This window comes from Chrysemys picta, chromosome 7, assembly GCF_011386835.1.
Source record: "Chrysemys picta bellii isolate R12L10 chromosome 7, ASM1138683v2, whole genome shotgun sequence".
NCBI classification, from domain to species: domain Eukaryota; kingdom Metazoa; phylum Chordata; order Testudines; family Emydidae; genus Chrysemys; species Chrysemys picta.
This window is the reverse complement of record NC_088797.1, coordinates 59,416,730-59,437,199: the sequence shown is the minus strand read 5'-3', so window position 1 is coordinate 59,437,199 and position 20,470 is coordinate 59,416,730. Positions and strand designations below refer to the sequence as shown.

At 47.2% G+C, this 20,470-nt stretch overlaps 1 protein-coding gene across 1 annotated transcript; it reads left to right on the top strand.

Moving 5' to 3' along the window:
* The first annotated feature begins 442 nt into the window (after positions 1-442).
* LOC101944972 (cytochrome P450 2H1-like) lies at positions 443-12,457 on the top strand. The gene is made up of 9 exons (XM_005311359.4): positions 443-713; positions 2,097-2,259; positions 2,712-2,861; positions 5,747-5,907; positions 6,761-6,937; positions 8,194-8,335; positions 9,311-9,498; positions 10,650-10,791; positions 11,706-12,457. Exons 1-9 carry the CDS (start codon positions 534-536, stop codon positions 11,885-11,887), a joined length of 1,485 nt encoding a protein of 494 aa, XP_005311416.1. The 5' UTR covers positions 443-533; the 3' UTR covers positions 11,888-12,457.
* The last annotated feature ends 8,013 nt before the right edge of the window (positions 12,458-20,470 follow it).

Genomic DNA, 20,470 nt, shown 5'->3' with positions numbered 1-20,470 from the left:
TTTAAGTTTAGATAAAACTTAAGAAGAAATTAGTAAAGAGGCCCTAGATAAATATTTTGGTAGATTGTCTCTGCCACAGATCTCTGACTCTCAGAAGGAACTTTTAGATGCCCCTGCAAGGGGCTCTGTGGGGCTGCTCCTGGCCCACCCCCAGGAAAAAGACCCTGGTGATGGCGGCTCCTGCCCTTCCCTCTGCCAGTTGCAGGCACACTTAGTGCCTGACTCAGGCAGTTTGGAGAGCCTTAGAAGTTTTCACGTGATGATTAATTTTTGTGCTCTGTCACTGAGTACACAAGAGGCAAACACAGATGACCTGCAAACAAAGGTTCAAAGGAGTTCATTCCTAGTTTGTCAATATCCAGTAACCTTTGTTAGCCCTAGATAATCTTGTTGACCCAGAAGAATTGAAAGCTGCAGTTGGCTAATTGCTTGCGCTTGCCATCGTACGTTTGCACCATACAATATATAAAAGGTGGGTTCTGAAATACAAAGTAACCCCCTACCAGAACCCAGAATAATTGCTGCACTCTGCAATGGAACCTCTGGGAGCAACAACTGTTTTCCTGGTGATTTGTGTCTCTTGCCTTCTTTTCTTTTCTGCATGGAGAAAGATGTCTGGAAGCGGGAAGCTGCCGCCTGGCCCTGTTGCTTTTCCCATCATAGGGAACACGCTACAGCTGAATACGAGGAACTTGCCCCAATCTATACATGAGGTAAGGGGGCTTTCTCCTTATCCAGGGCTTTGGCTCAGGTGGGCGTTAAGCAGAGCCTGGGGAAAGAGAACTCTGAAATTTCTGGGGTTTGCACAGTGGCTCAACTCCTCACTTTTAAGGCTGAATATTTTTTCCACAGAAATATTTAATCTTGAATGCTAGATACAACCTGTTCCTGGCAATGTGTTATTTTTTTCATAATGTGTCTTATTCACAGGTAAACCAGAATACGCCCTCTCAGTTGTACTGTAGCCTGTACAGGTTATCCTGCAGTGGGGAGTGTGGTCTGGTGGGTTAAGCAGGGAAAAATGACAGACAGCAGCCTTGGGTTCTGGTCCCAGCTCTACAATTGATTCCACGTATGTGTCTGGGGAAACTGCTGAAGTTCTTTGTGTGTTTCCCACTTGTAAAATTGATCTAATGATACTTGCCTTCTTCACAGGTCAAGGGTAAGGCCTAGACTGTTGCTCTACTCTGTAAAGTTGACATATCCGTCCCAGGTGGAGATCCAGAAAGGACAGTGATAGTAGAAGGGCCCCCCCTCCCCACACACATCCATGATCCAGGGATGAATTGCCTGATGGGAGGACTCAGGTCCAGTGTTCTGATGGATTTACCTTTCCTTGGCAGCTGCTCCAGAGAGAGAGTGAGGCTGACTCTGTATCTTAGTGGTTAGGCCTAGGCTGCTCGCCCAGGATGTGGGAGACCCACATTCCTTTTCCAATGACTATTCACTTATTGATATGCAATGGAATGGATTCAACAGGAAAGTCCTGCTCCAGAATGACCCATAGTGTGGTGGTTTAGGCCTGAGCACTCTCCAAAGAGAGGGGAGACCTGGATTCAGATCCCTTCTTCACATCAGGTACGGGGGGGGGGGGGGGGGGAGGGGGAATTAAACCCGGCTCTCCCACATCCCAGGTGAGTACCATTCCCACTAAACTAAAAGTGATGGAGGGGGGCAACCTCCTCCTCCTCTTCTGGTGCCTGGTATATGGGGTCTAATCTGTTAGGTGTGATTTAAGACCAGATGAGCTAGGGAGGGCAACATTGCATTGGACGATCCAGCCAGGGCTCGGGCATGTGTTAGGCACTGGCCATAAGGACTGAGGTAGCCACGTGCATGCCCAGCAACAGAAGTTATAAGTGCCTCATGGAATTCAGGGGTGGAAACTTAGGCACTGAGGGAGTTTAGGTGCCTAGAGAGTTAGCTGGGGGTTTTCAGGATCTACATTTTGCATTTAGGTGCCTATATCCTTTTTTGGGTGTAATCCTTAGTGGCAGGAGAGCTCGTTCATCAGTTTGTAATTTGATCCACTCTCATTCTTATTCTTAAATGGATTTAGTAAAAACGTATTGGTCCTTTGTGTTAATCTTTTACAGCTCAGTGCGAAGTACGGCCCGGTTTTCACAATATACTTGGGCTCACTGCGGGTTGTGGTGTTGTATGGACAGGAGGCTGTGAAGGAAGCTCTGATTGATCAAGGGGACGAGTTCAGTGGAAGAGGAAAACTGGCACTGGCTGACAAGCTTGCCAAAGGAACAGGTACATTTCTAACAACTTCAGCATGTAGCGCTGATGTTCTATGTATGTGGAGAACACGACAGAGAAGACAGCTGGTGTTTCACTTAGTCCTGTTCTTTGAAGGATACTAACTTTAGCCGCCTATTTATGTCCCAGTGTATTTCTTATCTTTACATGGTACCAGTATATGTACTTTGCTCTAATTACTGTGACAGTTTGCACTGCGTTAGAGAACAAAATACAGCCATTGGGCATGGCAACCAATGGAATTATTTTAAACAGCAATGAGATTAATGTGTGGGATTTTGAGTTACATACACATATCAGTGTAATGTAGTGTCTCCAGTAGAACACACATACAATAATGTTTGTGTTCACATTAAAACTTTCAATGACCGATATTTCCTTAGGTTAGAAATTTAGCAAATTTAATCTGCCCCCCCCCCCTTTCATTCCTGTCCTCCCTTTTCCAGGCATTATATTCAGCAATGGGGAGCGCTGGAAGCAGCTTCGCCGATTTGCCCTCACCACCTTGAGAAACTTTGGGATGGGGAAGAAAAGTGTTGAGGAACGGATCCAGGAGGAAGCCCATTTTCTGGTGGAAAGGCTCAGAAACACACACGGTGGGGATTTGCTGCACGTATGTCAGGAATTGAGGAGTCGGCTAAAGACTCTTGTCTTCCTTTATTTTGTGATACTAACTTTGGTTCAAATACCTTATAGCTCAAGCCATTAGCTGCACGTATAACAGCTTCTGTTAATTTGAAGGAAAAATATGTGAGAAAAGTTCCAGAGATGACCTTTTCTGGCTGTTATTTCCCATGTTTTCTACCCTCTGATCTGTGGCCAATGGGCAAATGGAAAATGTTTGTCCAGAGTAGGCAGAAGCTAACACAGTGAACCATGTTAGAGTGGATTAGTTTATCTTCAGTGTGTTGGGCTAATAAGACACCCAGGCCCACAGGGCCGGCTCTGGCTTTTTTGCCGCCACAGGCAAAAAAGCCTCCACCCCCCCACCCCCCGCACAGCAGGGGAGGGCGCGGGGGGGAGGGCGGCCGGAGCCCTGGGAGGAGGGCGGAGTGCCCGGCCGGGGCTCCGGTCTCCCCGGTGGCCAGAGCGCCGGGGGGAGGGCGGAGTGCCCGGCCGGGGCTCCGGTCTCCCCGGCAGCCAGAGCGCTGCACCGCGCCGCCCCCCTCCAGGTGCCGCCCCAAGCACAAGCTTGGTGGGCTGGTGCCTGGAGCCGGCCCTGCAGGCCCACAGCTTCCTTATTTTGATTTTCTTCTCTGCTAGATGTCTGATACAAGTCTGGCACCTACATTGTATGGGGATGGCCTCCCGAGGAACGTTTGAAATCACGGTGTAAATTTACAGTGCTTTCTAAGTGATGATTATTATTTATTTATTTATTTATGTTCTATTAGTTTCTAGAGGTCCCAGCCAACACTGGGGCTCCTTTGCCTATAGGTTGTGTTAACAAACAGTTTGAGACAGTCCCTGCCCCAAGCAATGTACATATTAAATACACATGAAAAAGAAAAAGTGGAGAAAGGAAGAATTATTTTATCTCTTTTAGAGACGGGGAACTGAGACAGAGAGAGATTAAGTGACTTGCCTGAGGTCAGACCTGGAAGTTTGTGGCAGAGCTGGGAATTGTCTCCAGATTTCCTGAGACCCAGGCCACGGCTTTAACCACAAGACCATCCTGCCTCTTGCAATATACAGTGCAACATTAAGGGCTAAAATGAAGTTGACTGTCCATCTGGGTGAATTGTGTGTATGAGAGGAGAATGCACGGAGAACCTTCCCCACCCATGATACAGACACAAGAGAGAGCCACTTTACTGCTATTGCCACTTGTGTATCCTGAGCCAAGGGAAGCTGCTCCTGTAGATAATGACTCAAAAGGAATCTGCCTGGGTGAGGGACAGAGGTGAAAGTAAGTCGCTGCAGTAGTGGCGGCCGGAGCCCCTGGCCCTTTAAATTGCCCCCAAGTCCCGGGGCTCCCAGCCACGTCTGCAGCTGGTAGCTCTGGTGGTGATTTAAAGGGCCTGGGGCTCCCAGCCGCTGCTACCGCAGCTGGAGCTCTAGGCCCTTTAAATCTTAATTTAAAGGCCCCACCTCTTCCGGTTGAGGCCATGCCTCTTCCGGTTGAGGCCCCCCCCCCCCCAGCGCAGGACTTCAGGTACCGGTTACTTTCACCCCTGGTGAGAGACATGAGCAGGAGTCTGCTGTGAGGCGAGAACACACTGCATGGAGAAAATGCTGCTTCTGGATGTACTCTCTGTGCAATGTGGTCTCAAGTCAGAGGGGTGAAGTCTTGTAGACAATTCCTTTGAACATTGTATAGGTCCCGCTGCATTTTAGGAGTTTGTGATGATGCTACAAGCAATGGCTCAGGTAGAATCATCTGAATGCAGGATCTTGTTCTGAAAGGGATACTGTCTGTCAGGCCTGTGTACAGAGTCTATGGCACACAGGCAGGTGTCACTCAGAGAGGGACTCATGGTCTCTGGTTAGATCAGAGTGTGTCAGGCAGGGAGCAGCAAAGGAGACAGAGTGAAAACTGATTCCCAGGAAAATGGGGATAATTATTTAATATAAATGTACAGAGATAGCATTGGGGAAGCCCTATGTGAAGAATGAGGGAAATATCTGTGTTATTTTTCATGTGCACCTCAGTTTATCTGTGTGATATTATCCTGTACTGAATTAAATAAAAGGAGGCTGAAAGGGGGACACCAAGAGGAAATGAACTAATAGCAAAGATAAGTACGGTCAGAGAGAATGCCAAGGGTAATAATGGAGAAGCAGTTAATTTGAGAACACGCCCAGCGTCGCTTCAGTTATTTGGCAAGTATTCTCTTTTGAGACAGAAACTAGCATCCAACAGAGATACTAAAACCTTAAGGATTTTCACCCAAGAAGGAAGGGGGCTGAGTGAGATGGAGGTAACTGGGCTGAATGGAACTTACCAAAGCTTGCAAGGAAAGATTGTTTAGGTAAAAGGAATGTGTGTAGAAGCCTTTATTGTTTCTAGTTTTTGCTCTGTGTTCTGCATACCTTTGGAAGGATAAATAATGCTTTGTTTTGGAGAAGCTGTTTTTGAGTCACTTTGATCCCCCGCTGGTCACAGGTCCCTGGAGGAAAAGGGCTCACGGGTGCCCAGCACAGAGCAGCCTGTCACGCTACCATAGTTGGGAAGTAGTGAGTCTGCCGCCCAGATATCCAGTCCAAGGGTGGTTGGACTGAGGGGTTCCTCCCATTCAGAGAGGGGCAGGAACTCAGGCCTGTCACCTGAGGGGGGCTCTCGAGAGGGACTGAAAGGGGTCTAAAGGCCAGCTTACTCTGGAACTGTGACACCATAACTCACCCTCCCCAATGAATATTAGGGACTGCACTCTTGGCCTGGGGCCAGGACATCCAGAACTTCCCAATAACATCAAAGGATGTGATGCTGTAGGTGAAAGTACTGAATTCAAAACTGGACCCTGGTTTGGTTTTATTGCAGAGCGACCCTTTGACCCCACCATCCCTCTCACCCATGCTGTGTCCAACATCATCTGCTCCATTGTCTTTGGGGACCGGTTTGACTATGACGATCAGAAGTTTCTGACATTAATTAAACTCACAGAGGATAACAATGAACTCCTTCGTTCTCTCCTGGGACAGGTGTGTTCAGTGTTTTTTCCCACTCTTCTCCTTTATAATGGAGGAAGGGACAAAGATTTCTTTCTTTTACCATTCATTCTCCTTAAACTATTGTTATTTCAGATTCCCTTAATGTTCCTATTCTCCTCATTAGGCTGCAGCTATTACCAATCCCAGCCTCAAACTTGTTTCTGAGGATTATTTAAATTCCCACACAAAACACTTCATTTGCTCAGAATTAAAACGTTAGCAATTAAAACATTAGCATCCAAACCATTGCAATTCATATGCCTTAGTATATTCACAATGGGATACCTGTATGTGGTCACATTCCTCACCCGCAAAGCAAACTCCTTTTCATTTCCATTACACAGCCACTCACACATCCTATTGCTGAAAATCTCACCGAATGCACAACAGTCGAACTCAGTCGAAATCAATGGAGTTACTGCAGCAGAGAATTTGGCCCCTTCACTCCAACCTGAGGAAGACTAAGATATCTTTTACTTGTAAAGTCTATAATGTTTTATTACTGCCTATGAAAATCTGTAGTCCAAGTTAGGTTTGGGAACTTGAGTGTGATTTTTTTCAAGAAAAGCATGTGAATACTGGGGATGGTTTTATGTTTGAAATAATGGAGATTATTGTAGTGAATAGAACTGAGTGTCACTGCAGTTTACGTGAGGAATATGTGTGTATCGAGTAGAATGAATTAGTGAAGCTGGAGAAGTTCTTTAGAATCCATTTGCACAGGAACGTGCCGCAGAAGTATTGTATCGTGCTGCTGTAACTGAGTCAACTGGGCCAATTGAGTCAATTGATTATTTGTTATGTCCAGATAAACAAAGCTGTGATTTTCCTTCCATCATTCTAGCTGTACAATTTTTTCCCAACTCTCATGGATCATATACCTGGGCCTCACCAGGAGTTACTTAAAAATTCAGAGGAGTTGAGAATATTTGTTCTGGAGAGAGTGAAGATGCACAAAGAGTCTCTGGATCTTAGCTGCCCTCGAGACTTCATCGATGCTTTCCTCATCAAAATGGAACAGGTAAGTGAGGGCAGCAGCCCTTCCCCTTTGCTGTGGAGTGGGTTATTATATATACCTATAATGGGTATTTATCACTCTGTACAAGACCGAAAGGCAGACCTGGTTTCTGCTCCTGGAACTTACATTCTAAAAGCCAAGCCCTGTTCACCTCATTTGTGTGAGTAGTGCCGATGATGCCAGTGAGACTACACCAGTGAGTAAGACAAACAGGATTTGTCTCTAAGGGTATCCGCACACTGCAATGAAAGACCCACAGCACAGCCATGGCTGGCCCGGGTCAGCTGACTTGGGCTTGACGGGCTTGGTCTGCATGGTTATAAAATTGCTGTGTAAACATTGGTGCTTGGGCTGCAGCCCAGGTTCTGGGCCTCTTCCCTCTTTCTGGGCCTCAGAGCCTGGGCTCCAGCCTGAGCCTGTATGTCTACACTGCAATATTATAGCCCCTCAACCTGATCCCCACGAGCTGGAGTCAGCTGACCCAGGCCAGACGTGTTTTTTTTTATTGCAGTGTAGATGTCTTAAAAGGACAGAGCACCCAAACCAGGTATCAAAAGCGCTTGGAAACAAGTAGATTGGCTCTGTTTGTAATCTAGCCATTGAAAGAGTTTTTATTAAGTGGGTGGACAGAGGCACTTTTACTGCTCTATGTTAGCATCCAGTGGAATTAGCAGGAGAAAGCAGTTTCAAATGGCTGCCTATGTCCACACCTACAGACCTAACCTATTACCTGCTTCTTTGGAAACCCCTCCTGCTAATCTCATGTAATATTTTGCAACGACAGCCTATTACGAGTTCTATCAGTGCACTCCTCATTCAACAGGTAGCCAGGCATTTGTGTTTTCAGTGGGTTTTCGCTTCCGTTGGAACATAAAAATTGGTTAGGAACATTTGGTTCCATTTCTAATTCAAGGTTATCAAGGCAATTAGTGCTGCCCAGGCAAACAAAATAGGAAAGCAAAGGAATCAACAACAACAAGTTCAATGTTAACAGTTAGAAATATAGATGAAAACTAACTTGGTTACTGTAATGTTCCAGTTCTCTTTACAAAAGACCACAGGCTTCCACAGCAATGGCGTAAAGCACCTTGCAGTGCTACTGCAATCTGCAGGGCTGTGGCCCATTTTTTGTAAGGATTTTTATAAAGATACCAAGTGGGTCACAGAGCAGGTAGAAGATGAGAGGGTTTGGGCCTGTATGAATAGATCCCATACTCTTACAGTCAATGATCAAACAACTATAAGAAGTCTCTCTACAGGAGCAACAGAATGGCCAGTCGGAATTTAACACTGAAAACTTGTTGAGAAGCACACTAGACTTATTCCTTGCTGGAACAGGGACATCAAGCACCACCCTGAGACATGGACTCCTGATTCTTCTGAAATACCCAGATATAGAAGGTACCACAAAGACACACACAACTTTAAGTCTTAGAGAGATGAGGGGATTACATGGCTCAAGGGACCTCTAATGGGTACAGACCCCTGCCCCTTAAGTCACCAGATCAAATCTGTCTTGGGCTGGAAGTGAGCCATGTCACCACTGTGTGCAGGCTGATTTATGTGAGAGGTGTTTGGGGCTGGGTGTTTTAGTTCAGTTTGTGTAGACAGGTGTCTGCATTCGAAAAGCACCATCACAACTGCCATTACTCAGCCTCCTTATGGGCGGTTTCAGCACAGGGCCTTCAGACTGAGTAGGCCATTATGACTGGATTCCTTTCTCACCTCACGGTTCATGTTAAGGCTCACGGGCCAGGGGAAAGTGTATGTGTTTGTGTGGGGGAAGCCTGCGGTGCCATTGGCCAGATGGTGCCTGGTCTGTGGGTAACAGGTACCTTTGGATTCCAGGGCTGTCAGACGGGCACCCTCCACTCAGATAAAGACAAAGCCATTTCATTTTAGGATTTAATCATCTTGTAGGTGTCAGGATTGAGTAAGGGCTTAAATCAAAACTCTGTCAGTGCTAGAGATTTATCAAAACCCAGCTAATATACAGCACTAATTTCCACCTCATCGGCTTCCTCCATGCTCATGTGGATGATTGACTTTGGTGGGGGGAAATTTTAGGCCTCAGTCTCTTGTGTAGCAGTTAGTTATATGCTCTGGCGATAACATCACACTGTTCTCTCTTTTATAACATAACCAGGCATGAGCCATATCACTGCCCTAATAATTACATTATAGGCATTTTGTCCTAGATACCATGTACAGTAGTTTCTGTAACCCAAAACTAACCGTTATATTGTTATAACTTGCTTATATTCCCAACGTGCATCTGCTGAGACGTGTGTATTTCTTACTATGTGACAGAATGGGGGCAAAATTATGGGAATTGTGTTCTTTAGCTTTATTGTTAACCTGTTCATTTGATGACAGAGAAAGTTCATGAAGAGATTGACCGTGTGATTGGCCGAAGCCGAAGCCCCTGCATGGCAGACCGAAGCCAGATGCCCTACACAGATGCTGTGATACACGAGATCCAAAGATTCGTTAACCTTGTCCCAATGGGTGTCCCACATGCAGTGACCAGAGACACTCATTTCAGACAATATGTTATCCCAAAGGTTAGTTCTAAAGGTTTCTCTGAAAAATCCAATTCTTCTACCTTTTCCTTTTTTCAGTTTTGAATTATTCACAATAGAAATGTTTGCCCTGGTTTGAGCATGACAGGTATTTTCACAATTACCAATAATGCTCCAGTTATTATTGGCATGAAGAAGAATAGAACCCAGCCTTCTGCAGGCTCAACTCTCCTTTTAGAAGAAAAGCTTAGAGCTTAGTTCAAGCTTTTATATGTGGAAAAGATATGAAGCAAGTGTGCAATAGTTTCCCTCTTTTTGGGAGCCTCTTTTGGGAGGTCAATTTCTAAGGGTAGGTCTACACTTACCCGGTAGTTCGGCAGCAAGCAAATCGAACTTCTGGGTTCGACTTATCGCGTCTTGTCTGGACGAGATAAGTCGAACCCGGAAGTGCTCGCCGTCGACTGCGGTACTCCAGCTCGGCGAGAGGAGTACGCGGCATCGACGGGGGAGCCTGCCTGCCGCGTCTGGACCGAGGTAAGTTCGAACTAAGGTACTTCGAACTTCAGCTACGTTATTCACGTAGCTGAAGTTGCGTACCTTAGTTCGAATTGGGAGGTTAGTGTAGACCTGCCCTAAGATGATTCCATCTCCAACAATCTTTAGACATGCTGAGGTGTTAATATACACCACAACTCGCAGTGACCACGTCCTAGGTTGCTAACTGAATTTCACTTTGAGTTGTATAGGGCTTTTTAGCATTATCACGCTGTTAGTTTAGTTAGTTAGTTAGTTAGTTATGAGGAAACTATTGGTGTGATGACTAAACTATAAAGATGAGGGAAACTCAACTGCTTCCAAATAGCAGCTAAGAGATGCACCTAACACTTCTGGATCTTAGCCAGACTTTTCCAAACCTCTTTGATGTAGAAACCAGGGTCGTAATCTAATGGGAGCAGCCTTTCTTATGAAATTCCAGGATCTAGTTGTTCCAGGTAGGCTGCAGTTTGGTGGGGTTACCTTTTCTCATGGAATCTGAGTATGTCTAGACCTGGTTGAAGGCATGAATTTCCAGGGAATGCAAGGAAATGAAGGAAAGAAAAATGTGTCCAACTAATCAGCTCAGTGAATTCTGGAGGCTTTTCGGTTTGAACAGTATCCACTTAAACGTTCTTTATCTGTGTTTACTAAATCAGGGCACCACTATATTCCCTGCTCTGCAGTCAGTCCTAGGTGACAGCAGAGAATTTCCAAAGCCAGAGCAATTTAATCCGGGACATTTCTTGGATGAAAATGGTGCCTTTAAGAAGAGTGACTTCTTCATTCCTTTTTCTGCAGGTAAAAAAAACCATGTTTATTTCAGATCCCAGACCATTCTCTCTTTGCTTTGTCTTGAGTATACAAAGAGTTTTCAGACTGTAGTCTGCAGAGCCTTTTCGGGCCATCCCTGAAGCAGAGCCTCTCACAACAGCGAGGCATCTGTCGGTCTCCAGTCTCTTTTTTAACTAATTGAACACGCACTACTGTCCGCTCTGCCTGGCAACTTCACATCTTCCTTTATCTGTCTGTGTCAGCCCACTGTGGATGAATTGTGAGTGAATGTGCATGCAAAAGGAAAATTGAAGGGAGTAATATGCAACAGGGCAGAAGCCGTCTGCATGGTCACCTAGAGAGAGAGATCAGTAGAAGCTGTTTAGCTTCTCAACTTTCAATCAGTGAAGATCCCGACACTCTGTTAATAAACCCTGTATGCTGTTCTCCTCCATTCTGCTACTCGGTATGCCTGCACCTCGCTATCTATTAATTCCGCCTTCCACTCAAGAACCACTGTGTCATTTCCACCTTAAACATATTAACTGGCTCAGGACCTGCATTAACTATGCCTCAAACCCCACATCTGCCCACTCTCTCCACATATTGGTATTTTAAAAGCTACTTATTCTATGGAACTCAGCCTTTAAAATGATCTGAGTCGCTTCTTAAGCCCCCAAATAATATAAAACTTAATCCTGCCTTGAGTGCAGGGGACTGGACCAGATGACCTCTCAAGGTCCCTCCAGTTCTATGATTCTATGAAATGCTTTTATACTTTCTTGAACTCTGAGAGATGGCCATTATCCTCCATGTAGTTACCCTGAATCACTCTGTGCATCTAATTTTAATCTGGAGGTTTACTTCCATTGTAACAATATTTAACATATGTTGCAAAGAAAGATCTCCTGCATCTCCTCAATATTCCTTTTTCATTGCAGGGAAGCGGATTTGCGTGGGAGAGGGTCTGGCTCGGATGGAGATATTTTTGATACTGACAATGATTTTGCAGAATTTTACCTTGAAATCTCCCATTGACCCCAAGGACATTGATATAACTCCACTACCAAGTGTAGTGGTAAGTTCACCAAAACCATTCCAGCTCTGTGTTTTGCCTCGATAAAGACCATGAAAAGTCATCTCAATATCCTACACTAGTAGTGAATTTGATTATCTATGATCCTGGACTCATTAGTACAGTGACAGAAATGAACTCACTGTCTTGAAACAGAAAGTTAAATAATCTGGCTTTTTAAGTAACTGTGATTTAACAAAATTAAGTGCAATGCCAAAAAAAAAAAAAAAAAACAAAAAAAACCTAAGGCATGTACAATAACCCAGCAATATTCTGAGACTGGCTCAGGTATGAATCTGTTCCTGACATAAGCTGGTTATGTTTTCAGTTCATTTGTGGGGCAGACGACAACAATGGAAACTTCTTTTGACAGCCATAAATGCTGCTTTATTTACAAGGGGCTAGTAACAGTTTCCACTCTTGAGGTCTGATCAGCCAATCAGAGTAAATTGTAGTGATCTAATGCTTATGATTGGACAGCTTGCTTTGATGTGGGGAGTTTCTGTGGCATTGGACTGAACTAGAGTCCTCCCTCCCCTGTTCATTCATGTAATTTCAATTTAGCTCAGTGGAATTAAACTTTCACTTAATAAAGATTCTTCTTATTTCTCCAGCTCACCTCCATGCTCCTATATATTTATTTAATTAACTTATTTATTGTAGCTATCTGACACATTGCAGGTCAGGGACCGAGCTGGGTTGATGGTGCCTAGGGCAAGAGAAGTTGTGCAATTGTCTATCTTTAGCCTGTTGATCAGATACCCTATGCTAGGGACCGTTACACCTACAGGCGTCACATATACATCACCCTTAGGAGACAACGTTAGAAGCTCCCAATCTGTGTGCTTCCCTCTCCTCTCCCTTTTTTTCTCCTTCCACCTCTCAGTATCAAACCATGTACTCCGCTGCCTCTGTACCTGGAGGGACTCCCTCCCTGTCTTCATTCACCAAGGGCCTTCTCTGCTCCAACAAATCTCTCCTTGAAAACCAACCCTCCCCTTTGCTTTGCCTCGCCTCATCAATCATCCTCCACCTCCTGGTAGCTGCCAGGTTTGTGTAGCTCCTTGTGTGACATTTCACACTGGTGACATGAAATCCCTCAAATAGTGGGAGCAGTAGTTGGGAGGCAGGCATGGATCCTTCTTTCCTTAAAATCTACGATTATGTCTGTTCCCCTACTTTGTTTGATTTCTGCTGTTGGTGAGACCTTGGAGTCTTCTTACCCTCCAGGGGTGTGCCAGTTCTCAGAAGGAGAGGGGTGCGTTTGTATATAATTAGCAAGTTAAAAGGAAAAAAAAGTGAATGCAACCCAAGCCTTGTAGAATATCCATATTATAACAAGAAAGTGAATTTCACTTTTGTGAAAAATTTCAAGGTTTGGGGAAATTTTCTTATCCTGAATTGGTACAAAAAGCCAAAAGTTTGGCAAAATTCATAGACATTAAATTACGCAATCTTTTGTTTTGGAAACACCAAAATATTCCTGCAATGGAAACATTTTAGTATTTCTGACGTGAAATATGCTCCCCTGGCTCGTGGGCTGCTCAGAAGAAGCTGGGGAGCCAGGGAATTTGGGAGCCTGGTTTCCATGGAGCCATGACCCTCGGAGCCCTGGCGCTGCAGCAATCCTCCAAGTGGACTGACAAAGAGCTGGAAACCCTGGCTGCCAAGCTCCTTGCCAGGTGGGCTTCTGAGGAGCCAGGGATACTGGCAGCCCAGGAGCCCTGGCAGTTTGCCAGTTAGATTGCCAAGGAGCCAGGTGGGTAGGTGAATTGGCAGGGAACTAGGCAGAGATGTCATAATTGACATGTTCCTGTGAAATGTTCCACTGTTGATTAATTGGCATTTTCAATTAATTGGCCACCCCATATGAGCTCTGAGCAGGGATCTATGGACCAGGAGGGGCCTATTAACCTTAGATGCTGCATCTGAAGGGGAACCAGGAAGTGATATGGCCCAATGGCAGGTGAATCTCAGCTGGGAGAGGAGTTGGCCTAGGAGTGTAAAACCAGTGAAAGCACAAATAGGCTGCAGGGAGGAGGGCTGCAGTCACTCCCTAGAGGGAAAGGGAGTTGGCAGGTCCAAGGAGGAAAACCATGGAGGGCAGTAATCCTTGGGTTCTGCCTTGGACTGGGGAGTCTGACAAGAGGCCTAGAGCAGTGAAGTAGCTACAGGACATGGAGGAAACTCTGGTGGTAAACTCAGAAATAGGCAATGGGGTAGGGTTACCATTCGTCCGGATTTACCCGGACATGTCCTCCTTTTCGTGCTAAAAATAGCGTCCGGGGGGAATTTGTAAAGCACTCACAATGTCCGGGATTTCCCCCCTCCCCCGGCAGAGCAGAGCTGGGAGGGCTGCAGGAAAGTCCCGGGCTGGACTCCGGAGCAGCTTCCTCCTCCCCCCCCTCCCCCCTGCATTCTGAGCCGGCCGGCAGCTCCTCCTCCTGCAGCCCGGTCCGGCAGCATTGTGCAGGGCCAGGGACCGGGTTTTGTTGTGCTGGGGAGCGCAGCCACGTGTCCGGCTCACACCCTGTTCTGAGCAGCAGGGTAAGGGGGCCAGGGGGCCAGGGAGGTTCTGGAGGGGGCAGTCAAGAAATGGGGGGGGGCTTTTGGGGGTGAGTGGAAAAAGTTTTGGGCAGTCAGGGTACAGGTAGGGGGTAGGGTCCTGGGGGGCAGTTGGGGGGAGTCTTAGGAGGGGGCAGTTAGGGGACAAGGAACAGGGAGTCTTAGGTAGGGGGTGGGGTTCTGGAGGGCAGTTAGGAGCAGAGGTCCCAGGAGGGGGCAGTCAGGGGACAAGGAGCGGGGGGGTAGGGGGCTGGGAGTTCTGGGGGGGAGCTGTCAGGGGGTAGAAGTGGGGAGAGGGATCACAGCAGTCAGGGGACAGGGAGCAGAGGGGTTTAGATGGGTTGGGAGTTCTGGGGGGGCTGTCAGGGGGTGGGGAGTGGTTGGATGGGGCGTGGGAGTCCCAGGGGTCTGTCTGGGGGTGGGGGTGTGGATAAGGGTTGGGGCAGTCAGGGGACAAGAGGCAAGGAGGCTTAGATAGGGAGTGGAGTCCTGGGGGGCAGTTAGGGGCAGGGGTCCCAGGAGGGGGCAGTCAGGGGACAAGGAACGGGGGGAGGGTTGGGGGTTCTGGGGGGGCGGGAAGTGGGAGGGGCAGGGGCGGGGCTAGGGCGGGGCTCCTCCCGTCCTCTTTTTTGCTTGTTGAAATATGGTAACCCTACAATGGGGTAGGAAGGAGCACAAGGAAACAATAACTGGAGATCAGCCTGATCAGATCTGGCTTGCTAGTCATAGGGTCCGGGGGCTGGAACTTGGTTTAGCAGGCAGGCCTTGGGTTCCCCTACCAGACACTGGCAAAGTGGCACAGGACCTGGAGTTGGAACAGAAGACTGCCTGAGATGGCATAGGGACAGCTTGTCCGGTGGGATTTTGTCACGCTGGAAGAGGAGGACAATATAGAGACCAATTTGGAGGGCCGAGTCATGAAGAGGGAGTACCCTGAGTCAGAGAGATGGAGGGGGATGGGGTCCAAAGCATGAGCAACTGACAGAAGGCAGTGCTAGACAGGGTGAGAGCTAATTGCAGTGCTTAATTTGTAATGAAATAGGTGCCAGGGTTCAAGCAATTTTTTTACTTTCATAACTGACACAGCAAGGCCAAAGGTGCCAGGGCTATGAACTGCCAAGCCTAGACCTGTCAGAGCTCAGCCCTGGCAAGCCCTGGCACAAAGTAAGCACAGGCTAATCCCCACACATAGCCAAAACAAGGCGCACTTCAGTGAGTAGACCACTTTATATATGTCATTATAGGCATAAAATATACTGTTTCCATGTGAATTATTGTGGGTCCTGCACGACCCCCCGTCTCTGTTTAACTGTACCTTGTTGTTGTTAAGTGCTGAAGGCTGGAAGGTTGTTGCCTCGGTAACGCTATTCAGGCTGCTCCACGTCAATGTTACTAGTATTAACAGGTAGTGCAGCATGTTAATTTAGCCAGTCTCAATATTACTCATAAAGAAAGACCTCAGGCACTGTTTGGTGACAAAGGCCCTTGGCCAGGTTTTTGCCCTAAAAGCACTGTCCTAGTGCCCTGGATCCGTGGTTACAGGTTCACAAACACATGAGTGTCCAGAGGCAAGGAGTGGCTCAGTCAGCAGTGGGACTTTCTGCTGTTCCCCCAGGCCACACACAGGGTCAAGGTGAGGTACCCCAACATTTATAGACTGAGGCAAACAACTGGGATACACAACTTATGTACCACCGTACGTATTTCATGACATCAGTTTGTTCCTGATATTTTGGACAAAACATCCCTCTTCATTGTTCTGTCAGACCACCTGATCCTCTACTAGATTGAGGTGTATCTGTACTAGTCTTCTGTGAAGTATTTATGTAAATAACTAGTTTGGTGTAATTGTGGCAAGACCAGGCGTGCTCTGGTTCACAGCCTTTGGGTCAGGCCTTCAGTCTTGCACCAGGCTCAGTGCTCCAGGCTCTCTCTCTCTACTACAAATGTTGTCATTGTCATAGCAATATAAGAGTACGATATCCATTATTTAGAAAAATGCTTTCACTCGTACTCTAATCGTGTTCTTCTGGTTCTGGACCATTCCATTTGCTTTCATGTCTGTCCTGCCGTCTTTGTTCTGCCTCTTTTCTGAACATCCTTGTACTCCTTGGTGTGGCTGATTTCCAGAGGTTTCTTGGGGACCTGTAGTTGCAGTGCCTTTATTCCCATTCCGTCTGTTGTTCCTGAATGATTCACCTTTTCTCATTTCCCCTCCACCACCCCGCCCATGTCAGAGATTCTAGTCTGATCACCTGCATAACAGACAAAAAGACAACTTTCCCCAAAAGAATTCCAAGAGCAGATTGTTTAGAGCATGAGAACTGGACACAATATTCCAGCAGTGGTTACACCAGTGCCAAAATACAGAGGAAACATACACTCTGCTCCTACTTCAGATTCCCCAGGTCAGAGAGTCTTCACTATGGGGTGTTCCTCGTTTCCTTGCAAACAGGGGTGTAACAAAGCAGCCTTTGGTGGGACACTACTGAGAGTATCAATTCAGGACAAATTGCTTAGAGCAGGGCAGTCACAGCGCAAAGCTGGGGGTCCTTTACTTCCAAGGCACACCAAACCATCCAAACAGAGAGGACTTTGTTTTCACCCCACTGGGTAACCAGAAGTCATCAAGCAATTCCCTCAGGGTATGTCTACGCTACGAAATTAGGTCGAATTAATAGAAGCCGGTTTTATAGAAATCGGTTGTATACAGTCGATTTTGTGTGTCCCCACATAAAATGCTCTAAGTGCTCTAGTCGGCGGACCGCGTCCACAGTACCGAGGCTAACGTCGACTTCCGGAGCATTGCACTATGGGTAGCTATCCCACAGTTCCCGCAGTCTCCGCCGCCCATTGGAATTCTGGGTTGAGATCCCAATGCCTGAATGATGCAAAACAGTGTCGCGGGAGGTTCTGGGTACGTGTCGTCAGGCCCCTCCCCCTCCGTCAGAGCAACGGCAGACAATAGATTCGCGCCTTTTTACCTGGGTTACCTGTGCAGACAACATACCATGCCAAGCATGGAGCCCGCTCAGCTCAGCTCACCGTCACCATATGTCCTCTGGGTGCCGGCAGACGTGGGACTGCATTGCTACACCGCAGCAGCAGCTAACTGCCTTTTGGCGGTAGACGGTGCAGCATGACTGGTAGCCTTCATCGGCGATCTGGGTGCTGGCAGCTGTGGGGCTGGCAGCCGTAGGGCTGCATTGCACCAGCCCCTTGCCTTTTGGTGTATTACGACTGGTAACTGTCCTATTACAAGTTGGATCATCGCACATTAGCAGCGTCTTCCCTGAGCAGCAGATCGTGCAATAGGCCTGAAGGCCATCGTCATCATACAGGAAAAATGTGGCTATCAGTCTTAGTACACTAACTGCCAAGCGCCCAGTATTTGCTGCCAAGCAGCCAGAAGATGCCGAGGGCTATCAGTCATGCTGCACCGTCGTCTTAAGATGTAAAAAATAGATTTGTTCTGTATTCATTTGCTTCCCCCTCCCTCTGTCAAATCAACGGCCTGCTAAATCCAGGGTTTTCAGTTTAATCTTTGGGGGGACCATTCTGTGTGACAGTTGTTTGTGTTTCTCCCTGATGCACAGCCACCTTTCTTGATTTTAATTCCCTGTACCTGTACGTCATGTCGTCACTCGGCCCTCCCTCCCTCCCTCCTTCCCCTGGTCCGTCAGATACTAGTTTCGCGCCTTTTTTCAGACCAGGCGCCATAGCTAGCACTGGGATCATGGAGCCCGCTCAGATCACCGCGGCAATTATGAGCACTATGAACACCACGCGCATTGTCCTGGAGTATATGCAGAGCCAGGACATGCCAAGGCGAAACCCGGACCAGCCGAGGAGGCGATTGCAGCGCGGCGAAGAGAGTGATGAGAAAATTGACATGGACATAGACCTCCCACAAGGCACAGGCCCCAGCAATGTGGAAATCATGGTGTTACTGGGGCAGGTTCATGCCGTGGAACGCCGATTCTGGGCACGGGAAACAAGCACAGACTGGTGGGACCGCATCGTGCTGCAGGTGTGGGACGATTCCCAGTGGCTGCGAAACTTTCGCATGCGCAAGGGCACTTTCATGGAATTTTGTGACTTGCTTTCCCCTGCCCTGAAGCACCAGAATACCAGGATGAGAGCAGCCCTCACAGTTGAGAAGCGAGTGGCGATAGCCCTGTGGAAGCTTGCAACGCCAGACAGCTACCGGTCAGTCAGGAATCAATTTGGAGTGGGCAAATCTACTGTGGGGGCTGCTGTGATACAATTCTTGGTTTCAAACTGAAACATTAAGACACTGAGATTCAAGACTTGATGTGACCTGGAAGTCAGTGGAAATATTGCCATTTATTTCAGTGGGATTTGGATCAGGGTCCACGAGAAGTTATTGAAACAGGATGTGAAGGGACCAACTCCTCAGGTCAGAGTGGAGCTTAAAAGAAAACCAGTGGTTTCAAAGTTTTGAAATGCAGAGCTAACATTGAGTCATAGATTTTCAGGCAGAAGAATCTAGATCCTCTATTCTGACGTCCTGGGTATAACCAAAAACCAGATCTTCCAGAAAGGCACCACATCTCAATGTGAAGACCTCAAGAGATGGACAATTCACCACTTGGTAGTCTGTTCAGTGGTTAATCACCCTCAGTATTAAAAACATGCCTCGTTCTAATTTGACTTTATCTGGCTTCAGCTCCCTGTCACTGGGTCTTGTTCTGCCTTTCCCCTCTATAATAAACAGTCTTCTAATAGCCGCTATTTTCTCCCCTTGAAGGTGTTTATTCCATATAATCAAGTCACCTCTCAGTCTTCATTTTGAGGAGCTAAACAGAATGAGCTTTTCAAGGAGCTCGCTGTAAGGAATTTTCTTCAGCTGTTGAATCATTTTTGTGACTCTTTTCTCCAATTTTTCAACATCCTTTTAAAAATGTGGCTACCAGACAAGTACACAGTATCCCAATGCCTTACACAGAGGCAAAATCATACCCCTATTCCTATTCACTGCTCCCCTGTTTATACACTGGAGGACCACACAAGACCTTTATGCCACAGTGTCCCACTGGGAGCTTGTGTTGAGTGGTTTGGCCACTGTGACTCCTAAATCCTTTTAACAATAACTGCTTTCCAGGATACAGTCTCCCACTAATGTTTAATATCACCAAGCAACCTTAACTCTGCCTCCATTTCTCTAAGGCCTGGTCTACACTACGAGTTTAGGTCGACTTTAGCAGCGTTAAATCGAATTAAGCCTGGACACGTTCACACGACGAAGCCCTTTCTTTCAACTTAAAGGGCCCTTTCAACCGGTTTCTTTACTCCACCTCCGACGAGGGGATTAGCGATAAAATCGGCCTTAGCGGGTCGGAATTGGGGTAGTGTGGACGGAATTTGACGTTATTGGCCTCCGGGAGCTATCCCACAGTGCTTCATTGTGACCGCTCTGGACAGCACTCTCAACTCAGATGCACTGACCAGGTAGGCAGGAAAAGACCCGCGAACGTTTGAATTTCATTTCCTGTTTGCCCAGCGTGGAGAGCACAGGTAACCACGCAGAGCTCATCAGCACAGGTAACCGTGATGGAGTCCCAGGATCGCAAAAGAGCTCCAGAATGGACCGAACGGGAGGTACGGGATCTGCTCGCCATATGGGGAGATGAATCAGTGCTAGCTGAACTCCGTAGCAGTAAAAGAAATGGCAAAGTATTAGAAAAGGTCTCCAAGGCCATGAAGGACCGAGGCCATAACAGGGACACACAGCAGTGCCGCGTGAAAATTAAGGAGCTACGGCAAGCCTACCACAAAGCCAGAGAAGCAAATGGAAGGTCCGGGGCAGAGCCGCAAACTTCCCGCTTCTACGCGGAGCTGCATGCCATTCTAGGGTGTGCAGCCACCACTACCCCAACCGTGTGCTATGACTCTGTCAATGGAGAAACACACAGGGAAGAGGGTTCGGGGAACGAGGAAGATGAGGATGGAGATAATGTAGGTAGCTCACAGCTGCAAGGAAGCGGAGAAACCGGTTTCCCCAACAGCCAGGATATGTTTGTCACCCTGGACCTGGAACCAATA